The sequence below is a fragment of the Saccoglossus kowalevskii genome, chromosome 13 (assembly GCF_978046115.1).
Source record: "Saccoglossus kowalevskii chromosome 13, keSacKowa6.1, whole genome shotgun sequence".
Classification (NCBI taxonomy): Eukaryota; Metazoa; Hemichordata; class Enteropneusta; family Harrimaniidae; genus Saccoglossus; species Saccoglossus kowalevskii.
In genome coordinates this window covers 19,084,575-19,112,304 of record NC_140653.1, presented here as the reverse complement: position 1 = coordinate 19,112,304, position 27,730 = coordinate 19,084,575, and the positions used below count along the sequence as shown (strand labels likewise).

Genomic DNA, 27,730 nt, shown 5'->3' with positions numbered 1-27,730 from the left:
TGAATTATTGCACCCACAAGTCACGCCAACAACGACACCAAAATCTTCCCCTTACTATAACTTCCACTTTGTTTACACTACATTACTGGCAAGGCAAAAATCCATCCAATTAACTTATTTTACATTCAACTCATCAAAAATCAGTGAAAATTATTTCGAATAATTTACAGTAGTCTGTTCAGCATATGTATCACTGGTGGTGGATACGAGTATCCGGCAATTTCAGTTGGTGTTGGCATCACTGGGGGCATATTGACTGGAAGGGCAACATGTTTGTCCCGGGGTAGTGGCTGACCAAATGCCTTTTAAGCAAAAGCTTTGAAACAGAGCAAATTGTTGTTCTTCTTGCACACAGAAATGATCGGCAGTGTTGTGCCAGCTAGGTCACAATCTACATTACCTGGGTTCGATGACTTGATGGCAAAGACGCTTGAAGTTTGAAGACTAAACCATGTGAGAATAGTTCATGTTACAAGATGATGCTTTAAAATTTGTTTTATTATTAATGATATAGAGACAGATAAAACAAGCTATGCATGGCACAGTCCCAGTTGGTTATCAAATCTAGGTTACATAGTTTTATTTATAGTAATATATATAGTACTACCGTTAATACTTTAATAAGAGGTATTGCCCTGGAACAGCATTAATTAAAACAAAATGGCTATCGGTTGGCCATTTTAAATCGGATTGTCAAACCAATACATCTGTATATCTATGACATGATGTATAATGAATATATAAAATTTGAACATAAGTCGAAGCATGTCAGAGATATACTATTAGAAAACGCATTCATTAAAACAAATGGCCGCCAGTTAGCCATTTTGAATCCTATCTGAAAAACAAAATGACATGCAAGTTTGAATAAAATCCAACCATTAATGACCAAGACCCAGTTCCAAAATGCCCAATTTTTTTAGCACAAAAAAATGGCCACCATTCAGGATTTTGGATTGGATTGTCAAACCAATATATCTGTATCTATGAGATGATGTATATAATGAATATTTAAAATTTCAACATAATCAGTCAAGGCATGTCAGAAATATGGCACTAGAAACACAGTCATTAAAACAACATAGTTGAACTCTGGTGACCTTGCCCTTTGTTATATAATATAATTCCCTTTATCATAGTTTGTGTCAATATAAATATGCATTGTCATAATTAATTTTGAATACAAACCAGTTTTGGGGTTGAACCAACAGTGGGGAATCAGTCTACCAAATGATAGATGTAAATATCCTATAAAAACATTGGTGCCTTATTTGTTTAATTATTTTAAGGGACATAATTTTATAGCTTTATTCAAAGTTATTCAGATATTTTAGTATAAAAACAAATGTCTCATTGCAAAAAAAAAGTGCTGCATTTAGATGTGAATAGATTCATAAAACATGCAAGATAACAGAACATTTTAGCTGGCTTTAGTCCAAGTATTTTGTACAGGTGTCTGTCAAAAATTAATGATTCACTGAGACAAATATGAACTGCCTCATTGTGTGACTACTTTATTATATGAAAAGTAAAAAAAAAAACACCCTCTATGAATAGCTATCATGTTGCAAGCTCTGCTTTGTATACAAATCAACTTAAATAGTTAGTTGGTGTCCAGTGGAAGGAGAAGACAACAGTACTGTTGCTCGTGTGAATCTACATCTTCAAACACTGCAATCTGTTTTCGAAGTGCGTTTTTAAATTAGTATTATAAAAGCTCTATCATTCTGTTCTAATAGCTGAAACAAATTCCTGTGAATTTTCCTTTGTCGAATGAACTGTTTGTCAAATACAGAATACATATATTTTAGTACAATTTTTTTATCAAAATGTGGATGCAACATTTTGCTTTTTATGTATTTTTATGTATTGTTTTTGATTCGATAACTTTGAACTAAACAGATTTTCTTTTAACTTCAGATCTTGATCAAAGTTTGGCACCCAGTTCATAGGAGTGCTTATATTGATTTTCTGACATCTTGTTTTCTGTAAAGATTTTATTGGTAGGTTTGCAAATGTGTATCAGACTGTGCAAAAAATCTCTCCATGAGTTGGTTTTGAAACCCAGTATAGTATTCCTATGGAATTTGGGAGATACATTACCAAGAATATTATTACAAGATAAATGATTTGCTTCATTGAACACATACAAGCCATATTCCCACTGAGATCAGTGACCTTTGAATGTGTATCACCAGTGATCAGTCAAATAAAAACAGTCAAAATATTTTATCAGATTTTCTCAATTTTTGCATATTTTCATACAGAACATCTTTTGTTCAAACTCAGGGATGACTTCATACTGATGAATAAGGTGACCAAGTTTGATAAAGTTTGGAATAGAATTAGTAAAGTTATTGTGCACACAATGACAAATATTAACGACGACGACGGACAAACATTTGTTCCTCAATATACCTTTCCCTTTCATCTTTGATGGTGCGGGCAGGGTAAAAATGGACGCCAACAAGGTCCCATAATGTTCAATGTATGTAACAAGTTTTAACAAAATCCATCTGTAAACAGTCGAGAAATGCTTGATTTTGATGATTTTTAGGTACAAAAATGGCCGCCATCTTCAATCAGATCAAGAAACAAATTGATGTGCATATGTATAATATATGTATGAAGTTTGAATGAATTCCATCAAGGCACGTCTAAGATACAGGTCTGGACGAACGGACACACACACTCGCGTCAATCAACAAGTCTCTGTTTTCAGAGTGCGTCCGAACGGAGACTAACAAGCAGCCTCTCGGCTGAGATAACTCCACTGTTAGCAATGCACATTTCAATTAGAGAATTGAAGATATAACGAAATGAACAAATCTGAGAAAGGTCCATCTGTAGTGCTTATACGTATATCAAAGCAATCGAACTTGCAGTTTTCACGAAATGAGCAAATCTAAGAGCTCTACCCAAGGTACATATACAGCAAGTATCAAAGCAATCAGGCTTGTAGTTTTCAAGAAGAAGTCGAAAATATACGTCGGAAAATCACTAATATGATAAGCTCTGTTTGACAAAGTTAACAGCAGAGCTAAAAAAGTTGATGGAGAAAAGAAGCACAAACAAACACATTCATTGTCGGACATCTTATTTTTATATTTGTGTTTTTTTTTCTCGCAATTTTCACAGTACATACAAGAAAAAAAATGTATATAGAACACATATTAAAGACAATCGGCCATACTTGACGAGGTAGCCCATATCATAATAATCATTATTATACACAGAAACGGCAATATTAACAAATAAAAATACATTGGCAGTTGCAATGTATTTAATTTTGGCAAAAGGAGGAACAAGCAACACAAAAAATACCAGTCTAGTTATGTTGATGAAAAAGAGTAAATATCAGAGACGATAAAAATCCAACACAATAACTTTTAAGTACAGCTTATTAATATTTTCAAACTGAATGTACATATTTGATGAGAAAGATAAAACAAAAGTTGTTTCTAGGCTGTACTAACTAATTGTACATATTTGATGAAGATAAAACAATTAGGCAGTAGGATATGCTGTATTTTTAAGGATACAAAGTTACAACACGTACAAACGCATCCTGTACATTCTATTTAAATAATATTGTTTTGATTTGAATTTCATAAAATGTTTTCAAGATCAGCTGTTGCATGTTCCCACAGGATAGACCCATTTGAAAATGCTGCACAGGTTCAAGTACATTTTAAAACTATACAAGTTCCTTATTGCAAAGCCATCTTAGATAACTCCTCTGTGCAAATACTTTTATACAGATTTGCTTTTATACAATATTACAGTGCATTGTGGGTAAACTGCACAAAAGAATTGTTATTCTTTAATGCACATTTCACCCAGAAATAAAATTTTAAGAAAAAGCTGCACTAACAGTGTCATAATGAACAAAATATAAAAAAACAAAACAAAAAAAACAGCACTGCAATATTTATTGTAACCTTTTTGTGTTAATTATTCGTATAAAATAGATTTGATTAACACAAAACTTCAGCAAGTAAAACGTTCTGCACCACAGTCAGCAAAAAACAAATCTGAAAAAAAAACACCATTTTGGCTGGATCTACATGCTTTTTCAATTGAATCGTTAGACAAACTTAAAAAAAAAAAATTTCATCAATAATTTAAAAAAAGAAACCAAATAACTTGAAATAACCAAAAAATATAAATAATGCATAAAACTTTCAGCATAATTTTGTAAAACAAAAAATATTAGATGCAGATTATAGTTTCTAAAACAAAATAAAATACAGACCTTATATTCTAAGGAGAGTGATCACTCACCCAAATTAAGACTCAGAAAAGCTTTTTATCACCATCCTAACATTTTTGAGAAACTTCAAGTGTTGTTCCTCTAATCAGCTGCATTACTGTGTTCAGGAAAAATTTGTGTTTTATTTTTACCCGTTACCATTTCTGGTTCCTACAACCCAAAATATTATTAAACCACAATTTGTAAAAACTTCTTCATACGCATCATAAACCGTAGCAACTTATGCAAATGAGGTATACCAGGAACACCTTCCCCCCTTGATTAAGCATGTATTCCATATTGTAGACTAAGTTGGAATAGATTAATTATGAACTAAAAAATGTTGTTTGCATTTTTGTTAGATGAAAAATCAAAACCACTAATATTGCATGTACAGTGATTGTTTTGTAGGTACCGAAACAACGTGCATGCGCGTATTAGAAAAGTTCATTGTTTTATCGAACGAATATACAGACGTGCGCTACAAGAAGTGTATTCATATAATGATAAATCATAGCCCAAGGAAGTCATCAAAATACAGTATCAAACAAAACAATTTTCAAGTCCACATTGCATCTTTAAATAATGTAATACTAAAGACACTTGGCTCCTTCCACTGTCTGAGCGAATAAGACACGAGCTTCAGCACATTAACTCTTCAAACGGCACAATTTTTTTCTTCAAAATATTCTGCCAATTTTTATAATTTATATCAATTTTGGACATATTTGCACTACATGTTTTGATGAAAACTTGCTAAATTTGAAAGTTTCTTAATTATTAGTTTTGTTAACAAATTTCTGCTACTGTCTTTTCCTTTAAAACAACATGGTTGTCCGGGTATTAAATTTTTTGCTGTGACCAGCATTTTGCCTATCATCAAGGAAATTATGAAGCACAATGAAGATGCAAATTTGAAGTCGATGAATACAAACTTGAAATACTAACGAGAGTTTGTGAAAAAGCTGGCTGAGGTGTTCGTTTCAATTTTTTGTATGCGCACTTGCCTGTATCGCAAAACATGCATTGCTCATTTCTGTTCATGCAATCAAACCTTTCCAATCACCCACTGCATTATGGGTAAAGAATACATTTTATTGACGTAAAAATTGGAACAAGAATTGCTCTGCATATCACTAAACATAAGTCATAGCCATAACCTTGACTTAAAAATCTTCAGTAAAATTTATTTCCCTAATTTGCAACGATTCTCCAAGGATTTTACCGATGCCGGATTTATCCCACAAGTGACAATAAATATTGATCAAGCAAAAATAAAAATAAAAAAAATATTCTACAATATTTGAATACCCAGAAATGATGAACAGTCAAAAAATTATGAAGCAACTTTCTTACATTTATTGAAAGAAAAGTTTCCCCACAACAAAATACCGATTGAGAACAAACACCCACTCAGTTTTTGTTTATACATAGGGTCCACGTCACAACAAACTGTTAACATCTGTCCCTGAACATTTTGAATAAAGCTATCACCATGACGTAACTGCAAAAAAACGTAATTTGATCTGCCAACTTGTTGTCATTCATACCTAATTTTGGATCAAATAGAGATATCTGATCAGGTCTTGATCAAAATCGTTAGAAAAGTAATAATTAAAAGTTGATATTAAATGCTCAAAGAGGTATCGTAATCTTTCAACTCTAAACATACAATTATCATAAAAGAGGTAATTAAGATAAGGCTCTCGCCCCCAAAGGATTTTGCTTCTTATAGTCCTGCATGTCAGGTTGAGATTTGTACATTACACATTTTGTATGCAATTTCACGTACCAGTAAAATAGGGAAATATTCACTGCATATTCCTAGACGCGTCTTTCTGTTTCAGATGAGAATTTTGTTGATTCAAATGAGTCTTTAAAAGCACTATATAATAAATGTTAAATATCTCGTTGCGGTATTAAAATAATCTTTATACAAAAAAAAAAAATTGAAACCGCATCGGACGAGAAACAAAACTTCTTTGGGACCAGAATTAAGTTGAATACATCAGCAACAATTATTGGTACACAGGAGAAATTAAATTCTGGTGGAATCACACGACATGCCAATTTCTGCACACTGCAATACTTTACTATCACTGATCCATTAACATTTTTAAAAAAAAAACTTGTTTGAAACCAAACAAAATTACAGGATCAAACTTCTTCTAAGGGTCTGTGTGTAATTCAAATAAAGAAACAAACAAAGAAACAAAACAAAAGGCAGCTCATTATTGATATTGCACACACTTATGTGGGAACAATATGGCAGCCTTTAGAAACATTCATAAAAAAGGCACCCTAGCTCCACACAATTTGTAAAAAATAACTAAACAGAATTATAATAGTAATAAAAAATCCAGACCAGCACCTCTGTTGTGCTTTAAAAGATAGCCATATATATATATACAAACAACATAAGGGAAAATATTTACATGTACAGGGAGTCCGAGCCAAGATTTGCAGTAAACGCTTATCTGACTCTTGTCGAGAGTAAAATAAATTATTGCTCAAATGTGACACTGAAAAACGGGTCAACCTAAGTGACATGAACTCTCTTGACATTCAGATGTCATTTTTAACAACAAAAATAATGTGCATGTTTTTTTCACATAAAGTAATATTCAAAAGTCAATATAAATAACAAGTAGTATGACTACCATATTAAAATTGTTGTTGCTTTTTTATCGAACACAATTTCATGACAAATGTGTCGTTGTTGTTTTTTGTTAATTTTCTTAGTTTGCTTACAAATTAATTTACAAATATATAATATTCCAGGTGTGTTGTTACCATAGTGATGGTGGGTGGGATTGTTTTACATCGGTCAGCAGGTTGTACACTTGGGAACCTTGATTGCGGATCCATTTAGAACTCCATTTTTGGGCATGTGCGAGACAAGAACACTAGACAAGGGAGATGTTTGTGGCCCATCCCTCACTGGGCTAGAAGGGTTCATATTTGGTTGTTCGCTTTCATTTCGGTGATCAAAATCGTCCATCAGAGGAATGGCTTCCTCCATCTTGGTATCTTCTGTATGATGTCTCTCCACACTGTGGTAAAACGACACCTCAGTAAAACTTGGCTCAATATTCCCATGGCTTTCAAGATTTTCAATCAGCTCTATAAAAGTTGGTCGCATTTTGGGATTATATTGCCAACAAAGTGCCATCAATTCAAACCTGAGAAGAAGGAAATTCAATCTGATAAGTAAAATACATACAGTTTTCACTTGAACCTAGGAGACATGTCAACAGCAATACACACGTAAACTGTCTAAGAAGCACGTTTTTGTTTTAAGTGACGTATAAAACTTATATTTAGCCAACAATATCACTGGAGAATGGTCTGAAAATGACAAAACGCTGTAATTTTTCCATTCAATATGACATACCCATAGTGCACTGAGCTTTTACTAGTAAAAACAAGAAAGCCATCAGAGATGGCAGATCCCGGCATTTTTATAACAAGCACTGGTTTATGCAATAGTGCTCTAGATATGATAGTTAAGCATTGTTTATGAGGTCACATGAGCATACATGAGCATGTACGGTCACTAACTATGATCAGATTATGATCCCAATATCTTCAATAAAGCACTGGTAGAACATCTATCTGCAATAGTGCTCCAGATATGATTACGTACAAACATTCTGACATACAGAAGGACACTAGTAACCACTATATCCCGCGCATATACTATGTGACGCGTGCTGGGTGTATTTTCAAATATAGTAGATGATTATAATTCATAACCTTCACTTAATGAGCAACAAACTGCACTACATCGCAAGTACAAGCTGATGATTTGTCACAATATTATAGCGCATGCATTGAAATAAAAACCTCAAAATAATTACACTATCTTAAGATTCTGTGCCAATTTGAGACTCAAGATTTGGTGAAAAGTCTATTTTTAAACAGAAAAAGGTTATTTTTCTACTTACATTCTATCTGGACATCCAGTTGGTTTGTCTAAAGAGTTGCCATCTATAACGTATTTTAGTACCTGCTCATTTGAAAGCCCCTGGTACGGCTGTTCGGCTAATGTAGCCATTTCCCATAAAACTACGCCATACGACCTGAATGAAAGAAATGAATCAGCTGGCAAATTGAATTGGAGCAGTTGTTGGTCCGTGAATGTTAAAATTTTACATAAAATGTCACATTTACTTGTACAGTTGATGGTGTTCAATTTCAAAATTCAATCACAGACAAGAGATACAACAGTCATGAGTACTCTCTTTTTACTGTATAGTTTATTAAAAACATTACAATGTTATGAAAGTTGTAATCTAGTGTCTTGATCTGAGAATACATTCTGCATAGAATTATTATGCCCATTTAGTGAAAATAGACAAAGATATAATCATAAAGAAAAAACAAAATCAAAGAAAGCTTAGAAAGAGTATCCCATGTGCTGAATGTATTGGAGGCATGAAGCTCAAATAAGGAATACTGTATTTACTATATTAGAAGCACATCTTCATTGCACATAATTATTTATTATGTTGCTTTAAAATCTATTGAATGGTATATGAGGAATAAGTGAAAATGCTTGAAAATGGGAAAATAATATGCACAGATTTCAACCAAAAACTAATCACGTCTGTGCATTATCCCACAGCATATATGTACCAAGTTTCATTGACATCTGATCGATGGTTCTTGGGATACCAGTGGAACAGACACACACACTCACATTGTGGGCTTCACACACAGGATTCAAAAATGTTAATTGAAGGTGTGGTCATGTTAACTTTGATTGATTACTTATTTGAGCTTAGTATTATGTCTGTTTGCTAATTTGTATCCATTTTTTAACAAAATCTGGACCTTTATGCAATTTATTCGTTATATTTGTTACATGAAAAAACCTGCTGTAGAAAAAAAACAACTATGAAGCCTACGGTGGCTTTTAAACACAGCTAATTCCAATTCCAATTCCAACTGCAACTATAACATAAACAGCCATACAAATAGAGGGGGAAAAAACATTACACCTACCAGACATCTGAGTGGCTGGTAAAAATACCATCTTTTAATGATTCTGGCCCCATCCATCTAACCGGTAGTAAACCCTTGCCGCCTTTTCGGTAATAATCTGTTTCATAAATATCCCTCGTCATACCAAAATCTGTAGTAAAATAGAACCAAGGTTGTCATAGTGATATATTTTAGAGTTTACCAAGAGGTCCCTGCATTGTACGGGTAGAATAAAACAAGTCTTCAATTTGATATTCAAGACATCTTCAGTCAAGTGCCCTTTATAAATTTTTTTTTTATTTACTTCTCCGAAGAAATGTAAAAATAATTACATGTTGTAATGTTACGACCAACCATTATGTGTTGTACACTGTATGTAAAAGCTTTATTTTAACATTAAGTCTTTGCGTGTCATTGTCAACTTATGCCATCAACATGGAATTTTATTAAAAATTGACAAATCTTTTGATCAAAAACTAAAAGAAATATCTTGTACTGTCTGTATGGTTCAAAATGATGATGAAATTTGGTGAAAATTCTACAAAATGTGAAAGTATTTGCACTGAAACTTTGATTGGGAAAAATATCTGACACTCAAAGGGTTAATGGGAAAAATACTCTAAATTAATTACAGTACCTCCTATTTTTACTGTTCCTGAATCATCTACCATGCAGTTACGAGCTGCTAAGTCTCTGTGGACAAACTTTTGCGCCGCTAGGTAAGCCATGCCGTCAGCGATCTCTGCTGCCATGTGTAAAATCTGCCCTACAGTTGGAGCCAATTTATCCTCGTTGCTCTTAAAAAAAAATTACAAAATATAAATCAATTTAACACAAAAAAAGAAGACTGAAACACTTGTATCGATAAATAAAACACACAATAATGTGATACGACTCCGGACATCAGGGTAAGCTCAGAAATGTTTGCTGGCAATCATTTTTGTGAACTTTGTATACACTGTAATTTTGTGTGTTAATAATTAAAACAAACTGAATTGATGTCTCAACTGACTATACTGGATTTTTTTGGAGAAGGTATTAAAAAGGGGTCAAGGACAGTTACTTGGTGTTGACAGATTTGGTTGTATCTTATTATTGTCTGTGAACTCACCGGCTCATCCGCTCGATGCGACCTCAACCAGTTTTTCAAATCTCCCCGAGCCATGAGTTCCATGACAACTAATGTTGGTTGACCTTTAGAAACGACTCCAAGCAATCTAACAACATGATGGCAGTTGAAGGCTCTGAAAAATTATTTGAACATGAACAATTATCAGAGTGCGTAGGAACCGCATTCACTGTGAGATCATGTGTTATGCATGAAATCAAACGTAAAAACATAAACTATACCATCATACAGACATAAAAACATTTTTTGGGTATTTCTACTCTTATTAATGGTTTTATACACATTTGATGATAGTCAATTTTTAAAAACTGTATCTCAACTCAATTTTTTTCTTACATAGTTCAGCACTTTGACATTGAGCTATTAAAAAAAATTCAAAATCCAATCCTTTAATTTTTGCGGATGGCAGAAGATGTTCGGTGCGGACCTTTCAAACAATAGACGAGATCTTACTGTGAAGAGAAAATCACCTATTGGGCAGAATAGGTCAATAGCAAAACCTAAACTTGTCAATTCCAATAGAACTACGGTGGTATAATATCAAAACGCTGTTACAGCATTATAGAATAAACCCCACAGAAATAGAGTTGCGATCATTTGCTATGCCGTCTTCATTACCCTATCTCATTAAAGCTCTCGCCTATCCAAATCAAACTCAGACAAGACTTAAACCAGAGGAGTCGTCACCTGTGTATGTGTGCAAATTGAGTACTAAATATGCTGAGGCTCATGGGTAGATGCATGTTAGTAAACAACTACGACTGCATACGCAGGTAGCGACTCCTCCACTTCAACTTTTGCAAACTATTGGGGCAGCAAACTTGCAAATGAATTGGCTAACTGCTTTGATTTTGACTGAGGTTGGCTTTCGAATCTCGCTGGCGCTGTCTTCTGGTCACGCCCACTCTGGACGAATCCATATAACAGTAGGGGATGATCGTCATACTTTATGAGCTAATCAGCGACTAGCTCTGAGTACAGTCCTGTAGGTTGGCCTTCTTCCGCTGGTCATGGGGACCGAATGATAATCTAATCAGCGACGGTCTCACAGTTGGATGTCGATTTCGCTTTCAAATATACTAGGGAAAGTGTTCCATGTTTTTCATGTAATGAGGTGTTTGTATACAAGTGATTGTCCACGCAAAAATGACGAATGAGGTCGATCGTTTTATCGGTTGGCTTAATGTTACCCCAATGAATCGTTTGGATGTGAAAGTTTGTTATTTTTTCTCTGATTGGTAGAAAACTGTTTCTCAACTTGTCTCTTTGTTTAGTGTCAAGCAGTGTTCAAGATGGCTACCCCTGTATAGTAAATATCGGTGGGTTAATCGCATTTATAATATTATCACTTGTATGTTAAATGACTGTTGACTCAGACTGATCAGGGAAACTACTTATACATTATAACGCACTATGTAAAATCTGTCCCCTAATGCAATATAGACTCGTCCAGAGTGTACGCGACCACAAGTCCTCGCCATCGAGATTCCAAAACCAACTGTTTAGTCAAAACCCAAGTAGTTAGCCAATTCACTAGCGAGTTTGCAAATTGGCTGACCCAAAACTTCTGCTGTAATATCATTTCCCGAAGTAGCATTCAAAGTCAAGAAATCAAAATTCACGTCGTCAGGGCAATAATATCAAGGACAGAAAACTGGCTTTAATATATACCTTTCCAAGCATTTACATCATGCGTAAAAAAAAAAAAAAAAAAAAAAATTCAGAAGTATCCAATGTTATACATGAATTTATAGCCCTGATGATAAAAAGTGCCCTCTGTGTTCACTTACTTCATAATGGAGGCTTCATTAAGAAACTCTATTCTATCTCTAATTGAAGCGTTTTCATTGACTGTTTTCACGGCAACTTTGCGTTTGTCTTCATCATCTTGTATATGCTTAGCCTCGCCTTCATACACCATTCCAAATGACCCTTGACCTAGCTCCCGTATTAGGTGGATTTTTTCCCTGGGCACCTCCCATTCATCAGGAACGTATACTGCAAGGTAACGGCAGAGATGTCAAACTTAAAATGCCATGATCAACAAGCAGGACATGTTGAAAGAACATGTAAACAAAGTCTTGCGAGACCCATTTTGAACATGATGCAACACAACACGACGACTGACATTTTAATGACGGAACACATCAGCAATGAGAATTCCATATTGAATTAGCATTCTGTAGCACTGCAGTTGTGTTCATGAGTATCAAGCTGTGTATAATTTGATGACTATTGCGGAAATAATGATGAAATAATGCTTACCATCCGCAGCACTGAGATATTCTGGGTTATATGAGGCATACAACACACCATTTGGAACTCCATTATTCATGTACCTACAGAAAAATTACCCTAATTTTATAAAAACTACACATGTAACAATACTAGTCTTAGACCAAAAGACAAAAAGTTCCTGTTAATTTGATTTCTAAAATTGATTTTTTTTTTATGTCAGTTCTGGCCTTGAAATATTCTTTTGTTTAGATTTTTCCTGATATTCTTTATTTTGAATTTTTTTCCATGTTGTTTTCTAAAATTCTGATAAACTTTGGGGGAAAAAATTAAACAGTCATGACATTAATCATTAACACAAAATGGAAGCCATTTTGAGAAACAAATGTACATCAAAGGTTTTTCTTCCAGCCCACAGCTACAGTGATTGTGATATCGACAAGTGCAGAAGACTTACCTTTTCCTTACATACCAGAATCCAAAGAGTCCAAGAATAATAAGTATAGTTACAACACCACCTACAATACCTCCAATAAGGACCACCATACCATCAGAATAGGGGGATTTTTGTATTACCGGCAATTCAGTTGGCGGTTCATCTGGAACCACAAAGTATGTGGATGCCGTCCAAGATCCATTACCAGATAAAGATGATGCCCGTACACGTGCCGAATAATTACCAGCTTCTAAGCCGCTTAATAAATATCCACTAAGTGATTTGTATTGCCGATAAGATATACAGATTGGGACTACATTTGCATACTGAAAATAAACGTATGGAGAGGTCAGAGGTTACATTCTGTCGTTATTTAAGTATTTACTTGTATATAAAAGAATGACGGTCATCATGCCACAGTCCGTTTGATATGGGACCCATAGAAACAACCACTATCTTTCTCTTTTCATCACAAATTCACAAAATAGTCCCGTGTATAGTCTTGCACTATTCTTCAGAGAATTGGGGAAAAAATAGCCAAATTTTTTGAGTAAAAACTGAAAATTGACACAAATTTTGTTTGTTGGCTCTAAAATACTGAAGAAAAAAGTGCAGAAAAAATGTTGGCAAGAAAGTCTGGTGGTGAAAAGGTCTACTGCATAATACAGTCAGAAACTTCACTGATGAATTAATACGCAAAACGATATCAGTTGCAATTAATTATAACAATTAATTCAATAAAAATTACCTCCCTGTCTTCTATCTGACCTATGCAATCGCTCTGAGGAGTACCCATTTTTAAAGAAATCGATTGATAATTCTGTTGTTGGTCATTTGAAAGATCAGGATTAGTTTTTTTTCCCATCAATAATCTGATGACTCAATTCTGAGATCAGCAAATAAATGCAATTGTATAACAAGCAGCCTCTCGGCTGAGATAGCTCCGCTGTTAGCAATGCACATGTCAATTAAAGAACAGAAGATATCATTAGAAAATGAACAATATGCATAGTATCAATGCACTAGGACTTGCTGTTTTTAACAAGAAGTCGAAAATATCACTTTTTACCAAAAATGACAAAAATTAAAGATATCATTACAAAATGAACAAATCTGAGAGGTCCACATGTAGTACCTATATATGTAATATTAAAGCAATTGGACTTGTTGTTTTTAACAAGAAGTTGAAAATATCACTTTTTACCAAAAATGACAATTGAAGATATCATCATGAAATGAACAAATTTGAGAGTGGTCCACATGTAGTACCTATATATGTAAATATCAAAGCAATTGGACTTGTGGTTTTTAACAAGAAGTCGAAAATATCACTTTTTACCAAAAATGACAACAAGCAGCCTATCGGCTGAGATAGCTCCGCTGTTAGCAATGCACATTTCAATTAAAGAACTGAAGACATCATTAGAAAACGAACAATATGTATAGTATCAAAGCAATCGAACTTACAGTTTTTAACAAGAAGTCGAAAATATCATTTTCTACCAAAAATGACAAAAATATTCACCAAAATTAAAGAATTGAAGATATCATCACGAAATTACCAAATCTGAGAAAAGTCTATATGTAGTATCTATATACGTAATATCAAAGCAATTGAACAATTGGTTTTTAACAAGAAGTCAAAAATATCACTTTTCACCAAAAATGACAAAAATATTCACCAAAATTAGAGAATTGAAGATATCATCATGAAATGAACAAATCTGAGCGAGGTCTACGCAAGGTACATGTACACGAAGTATCAAAGCATTCAGGCTTGTAGTTTTCAAGAAGTCGAAAAAGTAAAACATTGACATGGACGATAATCACTCATATGATAAGTTCCGGTCGACAAAGTCGACAGCGGAGCTAAGAATATTCACCAAAATTAGAGAATTGTAGATATCATTACAAAATGAACAAATCTGAGAGAGATCCACATGTAGTACCTATGTATATAATATCAAAGCAATTGGAATTACGATTTTTAACAAGAAGTCGAAAATCTTTTTTTACCAAAAATGACAAAAATATTCACCAAAATTAGAGAATTGAAGATGTCATCATGAAATGAACAAATCTGAGAGAGGTCTACCCAAGGCACATATACACCAAATATCAAAGCATTCAGGCTTATAGTTTTCAAGAAGAAGTCAAACATAGTTGAACTCTGGTGACCTTGCCCTTTGTTATATAATATAATTCCCTTTATCATAGTTTATTTCAATATGAATATGCATTGTCATAATTAATTTTGAATACAAACAAGTTTTGGGGTTGAACCAACAGTGGGGAATCAGTCTACCGAATGTCCTTAAAAGATGTAAATATCTTACAAAAACATTGGTGCCTTATTTGTTTAATTATTTTAAGGGACATAATTTTATAGCTTTATTCAAAGTGATTCAGATATTTTAGTATAAAAACAAATGTCTCATTGCAAAAAAAAAAGTGCTGCATTTAGATGTGAATAGATTCATAAAACATGCAAGATAACAGAACATTTTAGCTGGCTTTAGTCCAAGTATTTTGTACAGGTGTCTGTCAAAAATTAATGATTCACTGAGACAAATATGAACTGCCTCATTGTGTGACTACTTTATTATATGAAAAGTAAAAAAAAACACCCTTTATGAATAGCTATCATGTTACAAGCTCTGCTTTGTATGCAAATCAACTTAAATAGTTAGTTGGTGTCCAGTGGAGGGAGAAGTCAACAGTACTGTTGCCTCCTGAGAATCTACACCTTTAAACACTGAAATCTTTGAAGTGTGTTTTTAAACTAGTATTATAAAAAGTCTATCATTCTGTTCTAATAGCTGAAACATATTCCTGTGTCGAATGAACTGTTTGTCAAATACAGAATACATATATTTTAGAATAATTTTCTTTTTAAAATGTGGATGAAATGTTTTGCTTTTAATGTATTTTTTATGTATTGTTTTTGATTTGATAACTTTGAACTAAACAGATTTTCTATTAGCTTCAGATCTTGATCAAAGTTAGGCACCCAGTTCATAGGAGTGCTTATATTGATTTTCTGACATCTTGTTTTCTGTAAAGATTTTATTGGTAGGTTTGCAAATGTGTATCAGACTGTGCAAAAAATCTCTCCATGAGTTGGTTTTGAAATTTGGGAGATACATTACCAAGGATATTATTACAAGATAAATCATTTGCTTCATTGAACACATACAACAATGCATATTTCCACTGAGATCAGTGACCTTTGATGTGTATCACCAGTGATCAGTCAAGTAGAAACAGTCAAAATATTTTATCAGATTTTCTCAATTTTTGCATGATATTTTCATACAGGACATCTGTTGTTCAAACTCAGGGAAGACATTATACTGATGAATAAGGTGACCAAGTTTGATGAAGTTTGGAATAGAATTAGTAAAGTTATTATGCACACAATAACAATTATTAACGACGACAACGACAACCCAGGCAAAATGTTTCCCTTAATATACCTTTCCCTTCCATCTTTGATGGTACGGGCAAGGTAAAAATATAAAACATTGACATGGACGACAACGAATGTCTGTTTCTGTGATAAATACATTTTGTACAAGTCAATAAGATTGATTCTTTGTTTTATTTATTTTCCCCAGGTTTTGTAGTTTAGGGTGGAAGAGGTGAATGTACGGAGTGGGCCAACACCACAGGCATATGCAGATATTAACACACCAAGCCAACCATTTGCGACATGCGTAACTAAAGACTAAGCCAGAAGTCAGGTAGTCTCACTGGTGCACTAAAATGCATCGGTCAGCACATCTGGTGTTTGCACAACATCAGTAAATCATTGCACCACAGCGATATACACCAGGCCGTATAGGCACAAATAGATTTTATTTCGCTTTCAATAATATTCTACTGGAGCAATCACTTACACACAAGGTAGCACCATTTTAACATTTAAAACTGAAATGGCAAATCAATTTTTCTTCTGGTTTACCACATATACTAAAAAACACGTTGAAATAGCTACACGCCATTTTAGTGAATTTGACTCCATGCATGAATTAATAGAAATTTACATAAAATGTCATTGTGAGAATACACTTCCTGTAACTGTGATACATTAAATTAGCTAAAAATACATGTTTTACAGTATTCCAAGGTCACACACACAAAAGACAAGATAAATAAGCGTATTCATCATACCCTAGCTTCTTCACTTTTTTCTTGAATCTCTTCATTTTCATTCACCTCGCCAGACATCCCTGTTTCTATAACAACATCATCTTTTTGTTTGATGTATGCAATATCATAGAATATAATGAGACCATTAGGTTTCCGTGGTTCTTCCCATTCCAGCAGCACCTCTCTATAATGGGTCTTGTTAGTTATTACAGTGGATGTCACATTACTGGGAATGTTATCAGCTAAAGCTGTGGTGATGAAAAAAATGTTGCAATTAACGCATAAGATATAGATAGCGTCAATAAGGTTGGCAACAACTTCCACTCAGACCTCATCAGCTCTGTGCGCGTCTGTCTGTACAATTTGTAACTTGAACCAGGCCTGTCAACAACACAATTAGATATACCATATAAACAATTTTCCGGCAAAAATGTAGGTATGAATTTTTTGCTATAGTTCCTTTGTATGCCAAATGTATAGCGTTGCAACAGATCACCTCAAAACATAATGTTGTCAGTCGTTAGCTACAATTCAGGAAGTCCGCATATATTTTAAGTGCAAATTTGGCAAAACGCAATCAGGTAAGATATATCCTGCCAGGCATCTTTTTATGATTTGGGAATTCAGAGAACTGTGCGCAAACTTGAGTACATTTTTCGAAACGTTTGATTCGGGAAAGGTTAATAACACCTATGGTATCTAGGAAAATAAGTCTGTTTCAAAGGCAATAAGTTCGCTCGGATTTGGTACTATTTTAACAATACTTACGATCTGGTAGGGTTCTAGCATAGGACACCGCTAATGGACTGCACCCGGCATCGTTACATGCTTGCACCTTTAGATAAAACATTGTAAAATGGTCAAGTTCAACCATTAGGTGATCAGTACGATCCACCTTGGAAATATCGTATACTGTTTCTTCTTCCTCTTCTTCATTCCCATCAGTTGTGGAATTGCCGTTAACTGGATCCTCTGATGGTGCTTCTGGCTGTGTCTCAATTGTAACAGAGATATTATTTCCAGGGCTATAAGCAACATCACGTAGTATTCTTTGCGTTGTGTTAACACCAGGCAGTGTTTGTGACAGTTCATCTCGCTTTATACGTTCATATTGTTCGTTTGGTATAGGTCTGTGAATATTAAATAGGCACACAATCAGAAATAGCAGAGTTACAGTCCCAGTTATGAAATAAAATATTGGATATATTTCTGTCATATTGCGATATCAACATATGACAATTTGAGCCTAATTAGATGAATACTAATGCATGGAATGAGACGAAATAAGTAATAATATTTTGAGTGTTAGCGATAATTTTTCTGCATGGAATCGTGTTTTTTGAACACTTTGTTCCAAATCTTCATACTACCGAGCATTCTGGGTAATGGGAGTACAAATTATGCAAATGAGTATTTGGCATAGGGATACTGCTGCAACAAATCAAAATGGGATGAAAGGAGTTAAAGGCCCAATTCACTTGCCCCGGGCAATTGTGAATTGGAGGCGTGGCTATGCTAATGAGTGTCGTTAATCACTTGCATAGCCTAGGACGCATCCTGTTCCAGCGATCCAACGTCGCGTGACTTTGATTGACAGTAGTTAATTATTCAAGATTAGTAGCATGTCCCTTTCCCCGGTTCGTGTTTTTGACTTTTATCTGCCAAAATCTCAGCTCATACACTATTTATTGTCATAAATACTACACACAGTCACTGCTGTGATATTCATAGTCGCATACATCCACTTTGGCACGACGTAATCGACCTGTAAGTTCGAGAAAACACGTTTTTACCGGAGTTTGGCTTGAGCTGTTTACTACAGCGTGACAAGCAAGGAAATAATCCCTATTGTTTAGGAGCGTATTTATAGTATACCTGGGCCTTTAAGGGGTACTAGAAATGATAAAAAGGCCCACTTAGAATACTGAGATTTAGAGAATAAAATTGTCTAGCATGCTAAATTTGATTTGAACAGCATTTCTTACAAATAACACACAGAAGGATGCTTAAATTATAAGTCCAATTTTTAGGTTTGAGCAGTATGTGATAAAGTAATATTCCCTCATTCAAGCAACATTGTTGTCTCTTGCCAATAAATGCTCCTTAGCAGTAAATAAACACGATACATAGTACTATTCACACGAGAGGGAAACCTACCTGGAAACGTAGACATTGTTATGAAGGAAGTTTTCAAATGCTTTTCGCATTGCTTCTTCTTCTGCAATCTTTAACTCTTTCTCTGGGTCTGGACAAGCGCAACATCCGTCGGTAAAATTAGTGGCACTTTCTTTTTCTGTATCTATGGGCTCAGCAGTATGCTCTGGTAGTTTCAGTCCTAGTACACCAAAAGTTTACACGTTATTACAACAAATAAAATATTCTCATAAACAACTCTCAAGAAGCCACTTATAAACCTAAGCAAAAAACAAATCAGGTCAGCGCAATGTCCCAGAGCATCTATGTACCAAGTTTTATTGAAATCTGACAAGCGGTTATTGAGGAATCAGTAGAATGGACAATATTTTTTATTGGGAAATTCACTATGTTCATTTCAGTCATGAATTAACAATAAGGTGAAAACAATCAAATATGAAAAATTCTGCAATCTCATCTTCAGGAAATGAAATTGTAAATATTCTTACCAGGTTCGCAATAATTTTGTTGACTGAATGCCTCTACGTCATCTTGTAATTTTGAAATGTACACATAGTAATGTGTAACGTTGCCATTCGGTTCTTCTGGTGGGTTCCATTTAAGCAGTAACTCTGATGACGATTTGGGATGAACCTTAAGGTCCATCGGCGCTGACGGATCTGTTAAGTGGAGCGAGATGAAAAAAATGGTTAGCATTTGTCGCTGCTTGACTTTCTTCTAATGCCTTTGAGTGTGCACAACATTTGTTTTAGTAGAAGTGCACATAAAGAAATAAATTACTTTGACCATATATACACTTCTATCATTCAAGCAAACGCATGAATTGAAAATTGAATTATTATATGCTTGATCACGCGACTGTTATTTAGGTAATTACATATGCTAGTTATAGAGCAAAATCAATTTTATTGAGAGGGGCATTGCTGTTATATTTAATGCACCAGGAGAATTTTTTTTTCTCCATATTTGGGGGGGGTGTTATTATATTAGGGGCAAAATACTGCTGGCAATCTGAGATGGGGGAAAAAAAATGACTCTTTGTGGCCTTTAATACCACTACATGCAGCATTCAAACAAGGAGGTCTGTTAGCAAGCGAAGTTGCTTTCAGACAAACGGTCACTACAAGATTTTGTCGTATTAACAAGTCATGGAAGATGCCATTATTTTGAGATGTAAACTACAACAGCCTTTTAAAATTGTTTGTTTGTCACGAACAGTATTTGTGTTTGTCTCACATGTATGAAAGACGTTCCCTGTCTATGTTTTTGCTATTACAATTTTTCCAGCTATAGATACAGTGCAATATTCCAAACACATTTCAATGCTAAGTTTTATAGCCAAGATGAGGATGGGGCACAATAGTTTCAGTCCGTCCTGGCCTTTCTATCAAAGAGATATCGTATATAGGTAGTTCAAAAAGTCACTGTTTTCCTATATACTTATGACATGCTGGTTTATTGCGTTTATGCACAACCTCGTCACCATCACGCCGTCAAAGTACTGGATACTTGTCTAAAAGCAACATTGCTAACTGACTAAGAGTATGTGCACGCCAACAAGCTGTATTAGTGTTCGAACACTACGTGTGGCGGTAGTAACGAAAGATCAAACAAGGGACCTTACAGCCAAAATAGCTGCGATGTTTCAGCATAGCAGTCTTGCATTACTGGCAAGTCCATGCATAGTTACATAAACATCATAGTGGCGAAACAAATAACCTTGACATTCAACCGGTGTTAGGATTTTATTACTAATAGGTCAAGTGCAGTTATAGGATAAGTCAGTGAATTAGTTTTGTGTTCCCCTAAACAAACAGTGGCGACCATCCTGATACCTTTGATCTAAGCTTGGCTGTGACTCCTTCATTTTTTTTTTACCTCCATGATCCAATTTAGGTACATGTACATACTAGTATACACTAGTATTGATTAAATCAAATAGCATTTTTTTAATTTTTTTTTATAAATTACAAAATTTAAAAGAGGTCCACACTTGGGTACACATAAATAGAGTATCAAAACAATTGCCTGTAATTAACAACTTTGATGACAGCAGAGCTAATAAAACAAATTTTATTGAGGGTGGTTCCTATGTGAGGATATTTACAGAAAATTCCTCTTAATATCTAAGATCCATGTTTTGATAATTGAAAACTTCCATTATACATAGTACAAAAGCACTATTTTGCTTACCGTCTTGTTTGGTAGTCGCATACTCAATAACACTTTTTGCACCAGTACTGGTCCCAGCTATGGTATATGTCTTGACAAATACTGCATAACGTGTATACGGCTTAAGACGGGTAATTATATGACTGTATTCCTTTGGTCCTAAATCTACTCTTTCCCAAGTACTGCTGCCACATGCATCTTGTCCATCAAATTCGGTTACATTCTCAGGCCTAGAGAAATGGAAAAGAAAACAAGATAGACGCATGACATTTACGTGCATTTCGAACAAAATTGGTCTATGACTGATGCACTTGATTAGTACAGGATCTAAACACGTGACCTGTATTGGTTGAAAGAACTCCAAACTAATGAACAAATTTGATAGGTTCATTCAAGGTACCTACATATAAATGCAATCTGGCTAGCAGCAGAGGTTTTTCTAAACCAGGAAACAGAGGTGCAGTTTCCTGATACTCTTGGCTGGCGCCCTCTTACCGAATTGCCGATTGAACTTTCAAGGCATAAATATATTTCTTGAGCCGCGTGCTGCCGCGCAGCATGAGATCTTTCTCAAATATATTTTTCTACGCGAGAACTTCCCAGCAACACCAGCTGACAATGTGTCTGGACACTAAAATATTTCAATGGCGATAGATACATCGTTAAAACGGCGCAGAAACCTTCTGATATGGCATCACTCCGCTCCCTCGCCTATGTGTGTTCCTGAGCAGTATCATTAATCAAAAGTTAACGGCAGATGGATGAACCCCAGGTAATGGTACTGTACACTCAGCTGACAACAAGTATCAAATACTCACGCTTCTCTCCATGAGACTTGGAAACTCAGCAGATCTCTCTCATCGTCAGTAACGTACTGTGTCCACCCTAAAAGCATATGTCTTTCAAAAGCCCATAGCACAAGCCTCAGCTCTATCATTTCACCTACAAAAAACATTAACAATTTCAGAAACTGGAATGTAACACTGGTATTCAGCATTCTACTTCCTTGAGGATTTTTATGACATGAAGCAGCATTAAACTAAATAAATATGATAAATATGAAATATGAACAGCGACCATTTAAATGAATTTAATTGCAAAAAGATTCATACATGTAAATGCGTCTCTAATACAACTAGCGCAGATAAGTTAGGCTTTGGAACACAATCTTTTTTTTATTTAAAGTCGGCCATTTTGAACCAGATCTGTTGTGCATTGAAGTCCCATAATGTCTGAAGTCTAAATAATATTCATGAATGCCTGAGATGGTCTCCAGAATAAGGTTACACAAAAACCGAAAAAATCTAGAAAGAGAACAGAGCTTTTTTTGATAATGAGATGTTACTTACATGCAACTTGGTTTCCATTTGTGGTTGTAGAGATGTCTACATCAAGCCGTTCTTGTCCTCCTAGGCCAACATGATTTTCAAGTTCAGTAATATGGGATGGGCACAAATTGGGGTTGAAATGGAAAAATAGCTTTCCCCGATCCATAGTCAGGCTTGGTTTTTGTTCCCAGTCAAATAGATGTTGGAGGTTTTGATTATCTAACACATAAATTGCGTATCTGTCAAAAAAAAAAACAGTATGAAAACAAGAAAGGGATACTTCCTGTTTAGTCACAAAGTGGTTAATGTGATTGCTTGTTTTGCCATGTGAGTTTATGTGTTTTTACCACCAGACTTTCCCACATAAATTTTTCTGCACTTTTTTCTTATATTCTTCACTATCTAACGATCAAAGTGGTTATGCTCCTTCCAGAACTGATACTACTATGTCAGAACTATTCTGAGACATAAATGGGTGAAAAAGATAACGCTATTTTGATCATCTGTTGCTGACAATAATTTGATAACCTAAGTTGTTAGTTTCAATGACATTTTTAATTCATCGCGTGACTATCAAGCAATATAATATTCACTTAATCTACACTGTCAAAAGTAATACATTGCATCCTGAACCTATGGTAGGATACCCAAGCAAGAGGCTGCTTTCATGACCACTGAAGGTCACACATCCTGGTACTTTTAGGACCCATAAAGGTCACACATCCTGGTAATTTCATTGGTATGAAAATCAATAATGATTTATTTTATTACTTCTGTGATTACTTGTTTCAGCTACTTGAGTAAAATATTAATGTTAGGAACAGAAATACACATCAAAATGCGCATGTTTGTGATGCTGTCATAGTAACGAAAGTACCAGGGTGTGTGACCTTTCGGGGTCACGAAATTGGCCAATGGCCTGGGTGCCTTACAAAACATTCACTGTATTACTTTGACACTAATTTTGGCTTTAAAATTGGAACCCCTCTAGATTCTGGAGTCCAGTACTATCAACAGAATACATTTATGAAATTCTTACTTGGAACTGTGCAGGTTTTGGCCTCTGATACGTTTCAAGCGTTTCAGAAAACTGAGCGAGACGACTGGGAAAGCGTGACTGATTTCAACATAATCCTCAACCAGTTCTATCAATCCCAAGTTGGCCTCTAACTCTGCCACAGGATTTCCTGAAATGTACAACATTATTACTTAATATTTCCATAAAACAAACCAAAAGCAATGTGGAAGAATGTTTGTTGTTTTTGTTTTTTTACTGTCATTACCATAAATGTTTTCAACATTTAAGTTGCATCATGATCTTGAATCGCACTTAGCTGGCAGGGGGTTGTGGATTTAGTGTCCGAAACAATATGCTGGTAACAGTAAAGAATGCGATGAATAGAAAGTTAATGAGTATGATGGCATTTCAAAGGTGCAGGTGTATTATCCAGATTATTTGAAGAGGCAGCAACATGTAATCCAGCACCAATTGTGCCTTTCATTACATCCTATCAATCAGTATCTACTAGACTCTCTCAGATATTTCTCTTTTATTTGCTAACCACAATAAACAAGCAAAACATACCACAATTGAACTTGGGTAAAATTATTGTAACAACAATGGGTTAACAATGAGAACGACGAGACAGACAATTTCCCCTTGTATATCTTTCCCTTCATTACCATTACGGGCAAGCTAAAATGTATACATTGTAAGGAAAATCAAGCTGTTGTCTTGAACTCACAATATCGTTCTGATCAAGCGAGATAAAGCGAATCATACCTGCCCCGCTAATTGTAATCTTTAGACTTCCGTTTATAATGGTGCAACCGTGTAGTAGTTGGGCGGATGCAACCGAGTCCACTGTCCTGCCCTCGCAAACTATCAAATAAAAAAATAAAACTATAATTTAATTTACAACAAAGTATTCAGGTATCAGTGCATATGTTAGCGATACAAGATAAAATAAAATGTCAGTCATTGCAATGTGTTTGATATGTATCCGCGAGTTTTAGGATTTACGAATAAAGAGGAGCACGGATCGGCACGGATCGGGCACGTGGCAACTCACCTTTTGGACAGGGTCCAACACATGGTAGACATTCTGCCGAGTCTGTCTCATTCACAGTATAATCCGGAGGACATTCCTTAATACAAGTATTCTTGTATATTTTCCAACCCCGAGGGCAGGCAGAACGAGATATACACCTTCTGTTCAAATACTAATAACACACAAAAATGAGCCGTTTATTACTTTAATAATTGATTCAGCATTCTCCACAAAACAATGCACAAGCACTGCATCACCTTTCTCTAATTAAACCTGCAAAATTTTTTTAACATTTTGAACAAAACTTCTAAATGAGAAATTACTGATGAATGTTGTACCTATTTTGGTTGGAAAAATTACAACATTTAAAGAATCAAAGAACACTGAGAGTAGTGGAGGCGCACATTTAAAATTAATTAGCTTGTCAAACAAAAAGCTGTTTAAGATGCACAACATGATCCACATGGTTCTTAGCATTAAAATAATGTCTGTGGATTACTCCAGAGTTTCTATGAAATGGGATGATTAGTACTTGAGAAATCGGTGGAAAACTGAAAATTAGGTAATTAATATATACATCAGACAGGGTAACCGCAAAGATTCCCATAGTGTGCTTCACAGACGGGATTCAACAAAAAATCTAGAGATAATACTGAGCAGATTAAGTTGTTAAAAGTTTCATTACTTTCATAATTTACGATTTTGTAATGAGAGGACATTCAAAGATGCATTAGTATGAGTTGACCTACATAATGAGCTTTTTAGGTCATCGCCTCGTGTACTTATAAATTGGCTTCTAGCGAGAATTTTATGGTTTTCCCAATTGTTACTTACATCAATGTTAATGCATAACACACATAATCTGTTGTAAACACTGGAAAAATAACATACTACCAATAATGCTTGGACAATAGTGGCATATATGTAAACTACTAGTATACAAGATTTCACAATTTAGCATGTTGAGGGCGCTGTACATTACTGCAACAGTTGATGTTTGTGAACAGGAATGAACACATGAGTTCTGTGTTTCCAAATTCCAATGTCCAACTTGCGATATTACTGACAAATGAAAAACGTATGACACTGGCAGCAGGATAAAGAAAAGAGTTGTTACTAACTAGACGTAAACAATAATATCCAAATTAGTTTCTAGGATGGATCGCCATTCGCTATATAGAAGGAGGTAAACAAACGACCTGACACTTGAAATAGCTCTGCTGTTTCAGCAGTTGTGAGTGTTCCTCAAATGCACAGAAGAAACTAATCTAATAGAAGTCGATAAGTACCGTATATCAAGTATCAACACAATTTGAGTAGCGGTTTTCAAGAAGTCAACAATAACATTAACATTTGCTAAAATTGAAGATATCACAAAATGAACAAATCTGACTAAGGTCCACCCAAAGTACCTACAAACCAATTGAGTATGTAGTTTTCAACCAAAAAAGTTGAAATGCAAGATTTTATACCGAAGACATTTCCATGAAATGAACAAAACTGTGAGAGGTCCACCCAAGGTTAACAGAAATACAAGATTGTTCTTACCTCAAGGGTGTCGGAAGGACAGTTCTGCATACAACGTCCATCATGGTAAAAGTTACGACATGCAACACAATTATGCACTCCGTTACCAACACAGCCGCCAATACACTGACTGTCACAGTCACATTTAAGGGGTTCTATCCCCGTCCGGCAGTTGTCGTGACAATTATACGGGCACGCTGCAAAAAGACAACATCAATAAATTGATCATGTATCAGTGAAAATCTATTTTGAACTTGAACGAAAAAATTCTCTAGTTTGTGGCAATTATTAATATATCCTGATTTTACGTTCGATAACGCGTGATCTCGCAGTGAACGGAAAATGGTCTATTCAAAAGAATGAAAAAACAAATTATATCAAATTATATGTTGTACTTTATATATGCTCTGAATGCCAAAATAAACTTTTCTTTCTCCTTTCAGAAAATAAACTTGTTTCAAATTATTTTTTCTAAAAAAAAAAAAAATGTAATTAAGATCCTTAAGGAAATATTCCCACCTTTTGATCCAAGATTAACAAAAACTATATAAGAATTTGCATATTGAAGGTTACAAATTAATAAATTATTAATTAACAATAGCTTGTGGAAATAATTATTGATACTGACCAACTCTATATATTTGTTATAATTATTATTGGTTATAAAATCAATAGTTGTCTAGCTATAGATGAAAAATATTAGCTAAAAATGAAAAATCAGAGTAACTGTCGTTGAACCAACAAATCTGAGGAAGAACACTGTGGCAAATACATGTAGCTCATCAGTTGTATGAACTGGGCAAACAATAAAATTAACCAGTACCAGTACATTGATGGTGACAGATTAAAAGGTTTTAATCCAATTCCATACGTGTCATAAACAGTGCCTTATATGGGAGCTATGACTGCAATTCCAGGAAACTGGGTCACATGACCGTTAATAAATAAAGACAGATTAGATGTTTGCTAAAACCAGTTGTCTGCACATGTTGACAACAAACTGTAATATACACCATGACTGCGGAAGAATAATTTACTCAACTTTTGTCAGGTGAATGATTTAAAGCCAGCTGTAATCTTATGTTTGTTTAAAAAAAACAAAAACACCTAATATGTTCTAATAGAAGCGCATGTACGTCAACAATTGCATATACTGTGTTTGGACGACTGTAAAATGACTAATTTTCACTGGGTTTAAATTTCACTGATTTAGCATTTCAGGCATATTCAGTGGGTTTTAAATTCAGTTTTATCATTTAGATAATGTGTTTTATGCTAAATTTTACATATTCACTGGGTTTTAATTTA

At 34.7% G+C, this 27,730-nt stretch overlaps 1 protein-coding gene across 1 annotated transcript in view; it reads right to left on the bottom strand.

Moving 5' to 3' along the window:
* Positions 1 to 3,084: 3,084 nt before the first annotated feature.
* Positions 3,085 to 27,730, bottom strand: part of LOC100329033 (insulin-like growth factor receptor) — a 52,856-nt gene continuing 28,210 nt past the window's right edge. Inside the window, exons 3-21 of the mRNA XM_085507014.1 lie at positions 26,444 to 26,619; positions 24,917 to 25,067; positions 24,628 to 24,726; positions 23,884 to 24,031; positions 22,866 to 23,083; positions 22,335 to 22,458; positions 21,538 to 21,746; positions 19,833 to 20,003; positions 19,348 to 19,525; positions 17,959 to 18,320; positions 17,212 to 17,438; positions 13,060 to 13,364; positions 12,633 to 12,706; positions 12,158 to 12,365; positions 10,350 to 10,482; positions 9,876 to 10,035; positions 9,260 to 9,389; positions 8,200 to 8,334; positions 3,085 to 7,434 (exon numbers count right to left, since the gene is read on the bottom strand). Of these exons, the coding sequence (XP_085363140.1) occupies positions 7,080 to 7,434; positions 8,200 to 8,334; positions 9,260 to 9,389; positions 9,876 to 10,035; positions 10,350 to 10,482; positions 12,158 to 12,365; positions 12,633 to 12,706; positions 13,060 to 13,364; positions 17,212 to 17,438; positions 17,959 to 18,320; positions 19,348 to 19,525; positions 19,833 to 20,003; positions 21,538 to 21,746; positions 22,335 to 22,458; positions 22,866 to 23,083; positions 23,884 to 24,031; positions 24,628 to 24,726; positions 24,917 to 25,067; positions 26,444 to 26,619 (3,563 nt within the window). The 3' untranslated portion in view covers positions 3,085 to 7,079. The remainder of the gene's footprint in view (positions 7,435 to 8,199; positions 8,335 to 9,259; positions 9,390 to 9,875; positions 10,036 to 10,349; positions 10,483 to 12,157; positions 12,366 to 12,632; positions 12,707 to 13,059; positions 13,365 to 17,211; positions 17,439 to 17,958; positions 18,321 to 19,347; positions 19,526 to 19,832; positions 20,004 to 21,537; positions 21,747 to 22,334; positions 22,459 to 22,865; positions 23,084 to 23,883; positions 24,032 to 24,627; positions 24,727 to 24,916; positions 25,068 to 26,443; positions 26,620 to 27,730) is intronic.